General features: G+C 44.0%; 1 protein-coding gene across 1 annotated transcript; it reads left to right on the forward strand.

The window, feature by feature from the left end:
• Positions 1-2,233: 2,233 nt before the first annotated feature.
• On the forward strand, positions 2,234-7,936 carry mex3b (mex-3 RNA binding family member B). The gene is made up of 2 exons (XM_044030859.1): positions 2,234-2,903; positions 5,877-7,936. The coding sequence occupies exons 1-2, from the start codon at positions 2,681-2,683 to the stop codon at positions 7,268-7,270; spliced, it is 1,617 nt and encodes a 538-aa protein (XP_043886794.1). The 5' UTR covers positions 2,234-2,680; the 3' UTR covers positions 7,271-7,936.
• Positions 7,937-10,851: the final 2,915 nt, after the last annotated feature.

Consider the following 10,851-nt stretch of genomic DNA (forward strand, 5'->3'; position numbering starts at 1 on the left):
CGTCCTCCCGCTCTGTGGCCGTCCACAAAGGCGTCCAACCCTTCACCCCGAGTGCTCTCCACATTTACGCCTCATACTTCCACACTGCGCTGCCAAGGAAGACAATATGCAAACGGCCTGCAGCTATTGTCCCGTGCACTGCTGGATCCGAGGTGCGTTAAAAACACCCCATTCACACTTTATTATACACAGGCTGGAATAAAGCTCCCATACAAAGATAAAGTGAAACTATTGAGACCGTGTAATAACGTCTAAACATGGTATTTTCATTTTTACTAGAGGATAAAGCATTTTAAAAATACCTGAGTCACCATAAATTTACAGCCGCAAACAAATAAAGAAAGACTGAAATCTGTATTTTGTTAATTCACTTAAACTTTAAACAAATGGTATTTTATTTAAAAAATAAATCAATCAAAATGTATTTATTTAAATTTGTATTTTGTGACAATTGCCAGTGCTGACACATTCACAATAAATCATCTTTCATGTCACAGCAGCACAAGTAGAGTTCTGATTCGGTTGTGCAGACACAGTTTTACATCGGTGGGTAGCATTTGACACGTGTACTTCTCCTGTAGACCATTTCTGATGTCTAGAACATTCCAAAACTGAGCTGAGATTTGCCCCTTGACCCTCAATGACTGCCAGATATGGAAAGTGAAAGTTATCTTGGGGAAAAAAGGGGGCAGAAGAACTCCCTCATTGAACAAGAACATGCGATCACTAAGGATGGATGTCGATACCAAGTCGGAACAGGGCCTGAAAAAACCCTGTAACTATCCCTTTAAGATGTCCTTAAAGGCCCCAAACACTACGGTCTGTACAATTTCCCGTTAAGTTATTTATTGTTTTCTGTGACCACGGAGGTTCATCTGAGGTGACGGCACAGTGACGTCATCGTCTGGTGCCGTAAAACGACAGGAAATACCCTTAAAGCCCTTCAAAATAAAACGTTTTTCAAAGCCTTCAGAGTTAAGAAGCCTGGAACCTGGAGGGAGAAGCAGATTAATGATCAATAAGTGTATTGATTTATTGACTGTTGGTGTCTGCTGTGGCTGAACACACTGGACCACATGTCACGTTCTGTGCCAGTAAAACAACCGTAAGCCTTTTTTCTCCACTGGTCAAAAAACCCCACTAACATCTGGCTTTTGTCTGCAAATGGAAAAGATACAATCAACATTTACCCCCGGGGGTCAAATGACTGTGCAGTAGACTTTTTATTGACTCCAGCTCTGATCGGCATTCATGTAAACATGACACCCGTGTGAATGTGGTCACTTCACTGTCGTTTTCTTTTTTTTACAGTGGTCAAAAACATTTGAATGGAAACGAGGCTAAAACGATAAATCTGTTTCCGTGACACAAATTCAACTTTTATTGATATTCCAAAGTTTCCACCTCCAGCTGACGTTAAATCATTTCATGTGTGGGTTTTTGGTTGTTGTTTTCTTACCAATTTTATGGCAAATTTGACAAAAAGTGTCCATATAGTTTAATAGAAACAAGGCTAGAAGAATATGAACTATTGCACTTACTTTTCCGTCTTCCTCAAATGTAATGTGACGCGGTCGAAGTTTCCTCCTGAGATTCTTTTACCAATTTAATGGCAAATTTGACCACATTTTCTCACATAGTTTAATGGAAATGTGCTTAATCAGTTTAAATGTTAATAGTTAATAGTTGAAAACGCAAATACATTTTCTACCAACTTTTTTTTGGCTAAGATTTCGTGATTTGTGAAACATGAAGTGGTTTTATTGATACATCAACTTTTACACATAACTTTTCTTTGATACAGTCGAATTTTATCATGTTTCCTCGTGTGTTTCTTTTACCAATTTTATGGCAAATTTTACAATTAATTTCAGGATATCTACTATTGCACTTACTGACTTACCAGTTTTTTATTTATTTATTTGTTTGTTTATTTTTGCAAATTTGGCAAAAATTTGTGAAACATTAAGTTTCCTTCAACTTTCCCTCAGATGCCAAATTCAAATTTGACCAATATTTCTTTAATCAAAAAACAAAAACAAATGTGTGTGTGTGTGTGTGTAACAAGCACAGTAGCAGAGCAGCGAGAAACAAAGACAGACTGAGAACAAAGAAGTGGGCGCGCCTCGCTCCGCGGCACCGCCCACACACCGCAGGCCCGCCCAATCAGCTCGCGTGTATGCAAATGAGCCCCCAGCGCCGCATCGTCCCTGCCCAGGCGGTGACGTCACCCGCACATCTCTCTGTCTGGCTGTGCGAAGAGTGAGACAGAAGCAACAGAGCAGCTGAAGGAAGCCGCCGGGGAGGGGCTCTTTGTCAGGAAGGAATATTCCTCACTACCTGGAGTAAACACGCTTTTTATTCTCCGTGACACAACACAACACAGCCCAGCACGGCTCGGCTCAGCCCGGGACTAACTCTTCCTGTCGGGGGCAGAAGCCAACACAGAGGGGTGGATGTTATTTTGCGGCACCTTGCACTGCTTTTCTTCCTCCTCCTTCCTCTCCTCTCCGCCGCACTGATTTATTTGCCACGGACCAGTTTGTCTGTGAGAACCGGCTCCGGTTCCTTTGCTCTCCCCCTCCTCTTCCTCCCCTCCTCTCCTCTCTTCCTCCCCTCCCGGTCACTCCTTCTTTCACCCTCCTTCTTCTTCTTTTTCCTGCCTTCTTGATCCGCGAAGATGCCCAGCTCGCTGTTCGCCGACAGCAACGTCCAGGGAGACGCACTGGACGAGCAGAGAGCGCTGCAGATCGCCCTGGACCAGCTCTCGCTGCTCGGCCTGGACAACGACCAAGACCCGCTCTTCGACAACAACCAGGAGCCCCGGAAGAAGAGCGTCAACATGACCGAATGCGTCCCGGTTCCCAGCTCCGAGCATGTGGCGGAGATTGTGGGCAGACAAGGTGTGTTTGTGTACTTGTTTTTGTTGACTTTTTCCAGGTCCAGCAGTCCTCGTGCTCGCCGACGTCTGGTCCGAACGAGACAGAAGCTCAGTTCTTAGACAGAGGTAGACCTTCTCCTCTCAGGTCGAACCACATGTCGGGGGGGAGAAGCACCGTTTCTAAGTTAGAACATCACCTCATTTTTGAGATAGAAGCCCCAGCATCACCTCTGAAGAACAACATCTGTGAACGTTCTCTGTCGCTCGGGTCATTGTATCTTCAGGAGTTCAGCTGTAGGCAGCTGCACTTGCTTTAAAGTCTTGTACATCTTGGAGGTAGAACCCCAACATTACCTCTGAACATGTGTTCTGAGACAGAACCCCAACTTCTAAGAAGGTTCTCAGTCATTCAGGTCTTTGTATCTTCAGGAGTTCAGCTGTAGGCAACTGGACTTGCTTAGCATTCCTGAACATTTTGGAGGTAGAAGCTGTTTTCCTCAGTCAGAATAGTCATTTCTTAGGTATGTTTGAAGGTCCTCAGTCCTCCAGGTCACTGTATCTTCAGGAGTTAAACTAAAGCCAAGTGGACTTGCTCTGAAGTCCTCAACATTTCAATGGTAGAACCTCATTTCTGAGCTTGTAGTTAAGTTAAGATTCAGACTGTGATTTGTGGTTAAGGTTAAAGTTTAGATGCACGGATTGTCCGGACAAGAACATCCGCACAAACATGTGTGTTTGTTGTTGTTGTTGTAGTGCGTTGACTGTGTGTGTGTGTGTGTGTGTGAGAGAGAGAACCAAAACAAATGAGGTTGAAGCGAGTTCCAGGCTACGACAAAGGGACAATTTATGATGTAATTGCACATCACATTTACCAAAAAAAACTTCTCCACGTAAGTCATATTCCTTTCTTGGAATCATTGTAAATGAAGACAATTACTAATATTTACTGGGAGATTGTGTAAAATGCTGTTTTGCTGAGCAAAATACAGTCTTAGTGGTTTATTTTGATGTGCCACAAGGGGGAGTCTGTGAGCTGTAAAAATATCTAAACAATAACATGTTTTTGTAAAATTTACAACATATCATAGGATTTATTTTTTTTACACTAATAACATATTTGTGGAATATTATTTTGTAAAACAAAATGCTTGCTAACATTTTTGAAATACTATTTTATTAGTTTCCTCTCTATCGTTGACAATTCTTCCCCTTGTTTTTGAAACATTTTCTGAAATCTTATGAAGGTAGATCACAGACAAAAGGCCCCGCCCCATTTCAGTTCAAGTACCTAAACATCAGGGAACAGGGCATCTTCATACAGTGCCATGTCTGGAACAGAATGTCAATAAACCCTCTCAGAAAATGCATTTAAGGAACTTTACCCTGTGCTGCCTCTCTCACTTCTTTGTGATGCCTCGGTGTAAATGTGTGGGCACCAGTCGTGAATTCAACACCTCTGTAATCCACCAGGTATCAATGGATTTGGCTGAAACGCGTGCTTTTGTTACCGTCTCGCCACTTAGTCACACGCTGTTCCCTCCTCTATAAATACAGCGAGGTGGGCGGCTGCAAGGAGCGCGAGGCGATTCAAGAAGTTGACATTTAAGATGAATAAGTGCCCGCCGGGTTCATTCCGCCTGTGCCGAATCAAAGAGTCTATGGACCCACCTCTGATTAGACACTTTTATTTTATTTTTCTGTTTTTAAAACAGTCAATGAATGTTAAGATGGGGCAGAAATGAATGGGGTTCATTGTATAGGGAAAAGAAAACGTCAATATGACTATTTAAATGAAGAAACACTTCTATAAACAGAGAGCAGAAACAAACTCCCGACACTTCCTGTCATTATAATCATTATCGTGTGGTTAAAGTAGGACATGTAGGTCACTGAGTGAGCTCATCGGGGGCAGTGCCTCTCCACTGTCTGCCTTTGTTATTAAGCGGCTTCCAGAGTGATGTGTGGCGGCGAGCGGCACAGGATCAAATTAGGACAACGGTCACGATCTTACCTTGCCACAAGCAGCAGACGCCCATCGCTGCATGGAGTGAACTGGGCTCCCGGCTGCGGGGCGGTTCTGGTGCCTGGTTACATATGCGGAATCTTTGCTCCTCCCTGCAACGCTGCTGCTGCTGCTGCTGCTGCTGCTGCTGTTGTTGTCATTGTTGATCCATTGATATTCAGACAAACAGACAAATGTTTTTACGCTTCAGGGAGGTGTTTACTTGCATGTCTTCAGGCTCAAGTGAAGTGTTAATGAATAAGGAAATTGGGGAGGTGTTGAGCATTTCCTGGTTATGAATGTTGTCGGGGTGAGACACAAAAGGCACGTGGTTAGGACGAGAGAGACAAAAATGGCGTGTTTTTTCCTCCTCTAAATGAAACACACATGGGGATAAAACAGCGACGCCGCCGCGTGTGGTCTGCTCACTATTTCACTGTCTTGCAAACGACGTCACTGTTGTGATTTGTCATAAACAAACAGGAACATCATTGTTGTACCATGAATTGTCTCCCGCCCCCTTTTGAATGTGACATTTGTAGATTATTTACATGCACATTAAGCTTAAAATATATATATGTGTATAAAATAATGTGGATTAATGTCTGGATTGCTTTATCCTCGTTTAACCCACATCAGCCCGATGTAAACCCACAGTGGACACTGGAGCTGATGTTGCTGCATCACACTGTCCCGCTCCTCTGGCCGCGTTCCACTAATTATGTCATGCGTCTCCTGCCGCTTCCTCAGATATTCTAACGGAACAGGTTTCTTTGTGGAGTTATTTTCATCCCGCTGTATGTTCAAGGTGCTGCAGCATGTGGTTTTAATTTACTCGCTTCTGAGGCCGCGCGGCCTTTTGTGAGACAATAATAAACATACAGCAGCTGTTTAAAATAGTCTCCGAGTAATAGTTGAACACATGACACGTATCAGGTTGTTGTTTTTGTCGGACTTGTCCTCACTTTTCCCCGTTTTGCTTCCACGCCTCAGGTTGCAAGATCAAAGCGCTCCGGGCGAAGACAAACACCTACATCAAGACCCCGGTTCGAGGCGAGGAGCCTGTTTTTGTGGTGACGGGACGGCGGGAGGACGTGGCCATGGCGAGGAGGGAGATCATCTCCGCTGCCGAGCACTTCTCCATGATCCGAGCCTCCAGGAACAAAAACACCAGCCTGAACGGAAGCGGCACCCCAGTCCCCGGACCCCCGAACCTGCCCGGACAGACCACCATCCAGGTGCGGGTGCCTTACCGTGTGGTGGGGCTGGTTGTGGGCCCCAAGGGGGCCACCATCAAACGTATCCAGCAGCAAACCCACACCTACATCGTGACGCCCAGCCGAGACAAGGAGCCGGTGTTTGAGGTGACGGGGATGCCCGAGAATGTAGACCGAGCACGGGAGGAGATTGAAGCCCACATCGCCATGAGGACGGGCGGCCTCATTGAGCTCCAAGATGAAAATGACTTCCACGCCAACGGTACTGATGTGGGTTTTGACCTGCATGGTCACCCCACCCTGTGGTCCAAGGCCAGCGCCGGGATGAACCTCACCTCGGCTCGCAAGCCCTTCTCCAACTACCGCAACGACTCGTCCTCCTCCCTGGGCAGCGCCTCCACAGACTCCTACTTTGGCAACAACAGCTCCCGCATGGCGGACTACAGCCCCCCCAGCCCCGCACTCAGCTACACCACCACCACCAACAACAACGGCAACAACAACAACAACAACATCAACGTCAACACCAACGGCAACGGCTTCGTTTACGGGAGTGACGTCATCTCGCCCGACTGCACTGACATGACTTTTGACTCCTCGCCGGGGTTCGACACAACACAAGCCCCGCCTGGTTTCCTGTGGTCTCAGTGTGACAGTCGCATGACGCCCTCCTCCAACGGAGGCAGCTCCCCCACCTCCACCTCAGCCATGTTCCCCACCAACACCTCCAACAATGCAAACGGGGTAGCGGTGAATCAGAGAAGGGTTAATGGATGTACCCCGCAGCCCAGACTCTCACCTCCACTCCACGGCCACACCGGAGGCACCGCTGAGCACCCGCTCGCACGGAGGGTGCGCAGCGATCCCGGCGGCGGTCCGCTCAGTTTCCCCGGTTACTCCAGCACTATCGCCTCCCTGCCCGGAGTTCCGTGCGACTCCTCCAACTCGTCGTCCTCCTCCTCCTCGTCCTCCTCCACCTCATCCGGCACGAGCCGGAAGGGCAGCCGCGACTGCTCGGTGTGCTTCGAGAGCGAGGTCATCGCAGCTCTGGTCCCCTGTGGACACAACCTGTTCTGTATGGAATGCGCCAATCGCATCTGCGAGAGGAGCGAGCCCAAATGCCCCGTCTGCCACGCCGGCGTCACTCAGGCTATACGTATATTTTCATAAGAAGTGTGTATCTCTGTGACTGTTCCTGTCAGCGAGACTGGCGACAATAGCAACAACAGACTCTTCGTACTGCTTTAACGGGATCGCCCGGGTCCTGGTTTGGAACGTGTACATAGATATACATATGTATGTAAGAGGCTGCAGTATCTAGACGAAGGGGCCGACGCCCTCTTTGGGGGTCGTCGTTGTGAATAATAGACTGTAGCTTTGAAATATTTTCAACATCTAAGTGCATGTTTTAAATATTACAGCATAGTAATCAATAGTTCTAGTAAATTGTACCCTATATTTATGTAACGAGGAGACACAGCGGTCAGTGGGCTGTTAGCGGGCTGTGGCTACATCCTTAGCACTGCGTTTTCATTTCAAATCGGCGGCGGCGACAGCGGAGAAGTCATTTTCCTCACAATATACGACTAACGAGTAAAGTCAGACAACGTGCACTGAGTGTGGTTTTAAAAAGTCCGTCCAGACTGGGTTTTCAAAAGTGAACCGAGCCGTTAAAGGTCCAGTGTGTAAGAATTCATGGTGACGTGGCCCTCGCCAACCAGAAAGGACGTCGTCATCGAGTGTTATACTTCTAAAACTGGCTGTTAAAGCGTCTGTAACTTCTGCCTAAAGTCGGTATCAAAGGTTTATTTGAAGACTAAATGGTAAATAATAAGAGGGTTAAAGGGTTCAAACTTCAAAAAAATATGATCTTCTCAAATGTCTCATATTGTCCACAAACCAAAATTCCTTTGTTATTATGAAGCAAAGTCATCAGGGAAATAATCAAAATTCAAAACATAATGATTTAGTTTTGTCCATTGTGGGCTACTGTGATCCAAAATGGCCACCGCTGTGGAGCTGACCCGGCTCCTGATATAAATATAAAAGGTTCATTTTGGATTCAAACGCTCTGGACCTTCACTACAGAAGAAGACGAAGCATCCAGCCATCCTTAAACGTGTGGTACTGAAGGTTAATATGTTGAATTTTCACACACTGGCCCTTTAAGTGGACGGAGAACGCAGACGTGTGTGGACGCAGCCCGAGTTTTCCAGTTTTCGCCCAATGAATGTAGTGAAGCGAGCGTCGAGGCGGCGGCGACAAGCGAGAACAAAGATACTGCAGCTCGAGGTCAGGAAAACAAAAACACAACAAAAGAAACGACGACGACATATCCTACATATATATGTATATATTACATTTCCACGAGTTGACACAAGTTTGAAATGAACATTAATACAGATATTTGAAGTATTTTATTTTCTTTTTTGACTTGAAAGATTATATTTCCTTATTGCAAAAAGATGTTTACAGATATTTTAATTTAAGTTCAGTGAACTTTTTTGTAGCTGGGTTGAAATGTTGTTTATTTTTTAGTACGGCCTCGCGGCGTTGATCACTGTATTGTTTTAATATCACACGACTGTGGGGGGGGGCGGGGTGTTTGACAGTATTCTGTTGGGATGGAGTTTTTATAGGTTCAGCAAAAAAAAAAACGGAAAAAAAAGTGTTTTAAAATCTGCTTCACCCAGCATATTTTTTATTCAGTAATATAAAGCATATTTTATTCTATATTATTATGAAATGTTGAGAAATGTACAAAACTTAGTAAGTTGAACACAAAGGAAACTGTCGACGCTTTCTAAAGAATTTGTATGAATTAGATTCCAGTGGAGATTTACAGGCTTCTGTTGCACCACTATAGTTTTAGTATTTCTATTTTAATACGTTTGTTTACCACTTGTTTATGTATATTATGTAGGTGAAAGTTACTTGAGCGTAAATGTACTTTATTGAGCAAAGTTTAAGAACAAAGTATATTTTATTTTATGATAAAGGGCCTTTAACCTCATGGTCAGATACTAATATTATATTTGCTGAGACAAGATTTGAAGAAACAACAAAAAACAACAAAAAACAAAGAAGATGTATCAAGAGTTTTATTTTTCTGACATTTAAAGTTATACATGATATAAAAAAAACGACAAAAAAAACGGTAAAACTTAAGTAATGGTGCTACTTCATGTTTTTTTTAAGTATTTCTATATAAGTCCAATAAAAGAAAATGGTACATTATTCATGAGGCGTGTGCTTCTTTCATGTCCTGTGTCCACCAAATATAATCACTTTACACTTAAGAATATACATTATATAATAATATACATAAGAATTACATTAAGAATATAGAATTCTGCTTCTTTTTTCACAGCAATGACCTGAGTTTATAGACTAATTAGAATATAATATAAAATAACAAAATGATATATAAAAAAGGAATAAAATAAAACTTGATGAAGAAACGGTAAGTTCAAAACAATCAGAGATAACAGAAACTAGGTTTTTAGTGAAGAAAGGGAAAAAAATGTCACGTAAATGTTCTGAAAACAGCAAATTTGTGCTTTTTTTCCACTTGTTCTGCAAAAAAAAAATGATTAGAAATGATCTTTAATACGTGATAAATACAAACAGATTGATCAAACCAAAACTTTTATTCTGAAAAATCTGTAAATACAGAATGATAAACATTCAATTTAAACACATTTGTCTTCTGTCAGCATTTTAATGACTCTCGTGGTTCTTTTTCATAAAGACAGATTTAATAACCGACGGCGATTCGTCCGTCGCCGTCCAGAGGAGCTGAGCACATTATGGTGTTTGAACCAGAGGCCGGAGGAGGAGGAGGAGGAAGATGAGGAGAAGAGGTCACACGGTGCTTTTAATTAGTGCTGAGGTTCTGACTGCACGGCACACGCTCCATAATTAGGTCACGGTGATAATCCTGCTGTGTCCACCCGTCCATTAGGAAGCACAGAGGGCTCACACACACACACACACACACACACACTCAGGAAACTATTACACTTTGAAGTGACACTTTAAGTGTAGTCACATGACGTGATGACAGAGTCAGTGAAAACACAAGTTTACGTCACTTTGTCAGTGACTTGTTCTCTCGCACCAAAACCCACAGAGAAAATCAGCGCTTTTACACCACAGCACACGGGAGTCGTGGTTGTTCCACTGCGTTTGTCAGTGGCTTCAAATGGACTTTTGTGTGACTTTGACGTTTGAAAACCTTTGTTCAGATTTACCAACGTTAACACAAAGCTGTAGACCAGGAGACCTGAGTCCCTGCAAGCTAAAAATGACCATTTTCTCTATGGACTTTGGTGTGGGAGCGTGAGCGGTTCTCAAGGTGACACAGATTTTAGTTTAAATAACACACTGCACTCACTCACAGTAGATTATATATATATATACAGTTTGTTTATTCACTTTGCACATTTCCTTCATTGCTGTCTGTGATTCTGTGTTGTGTGAGACAGGTTAAATAAAACAAAACAACTGTCTTCAGGAGCAACTTGGTGGCCCCTGCTGGCCACACTGGACGTGTGGTGGCCCTCAGTCATTTGACCCCTGCTTTAAGATACCTGCGTTCTAAAAGTGTCCAAATCTGTGTTACATAAGTGACACCAGCCGCTCCCCCTCCTCCTCCTCCTCCTCCTCCTCCCGTGCTGAATTGCAGCCTCATGTCATGTGGTCCCTGTTGGAAACACTGACGTTTAAACACACGCTTCGCTGGGAGATAG

This window comes from Solea senegalensis, linkage group LG7, assembly GCF_019176455.1.
Source record: "Solea senegalensis isolate Sse05_10M linkage group LG7, IFAPA_SoseM_1, whole genome shotgun sequence".
NCBI classification, from domain to species: domain Eukaryota; kingdom Metazoa; phylum Chordata; class Actinopteri; order Pleuronectiformes; family Soleidae; genus Solea; species Solea senegalensis.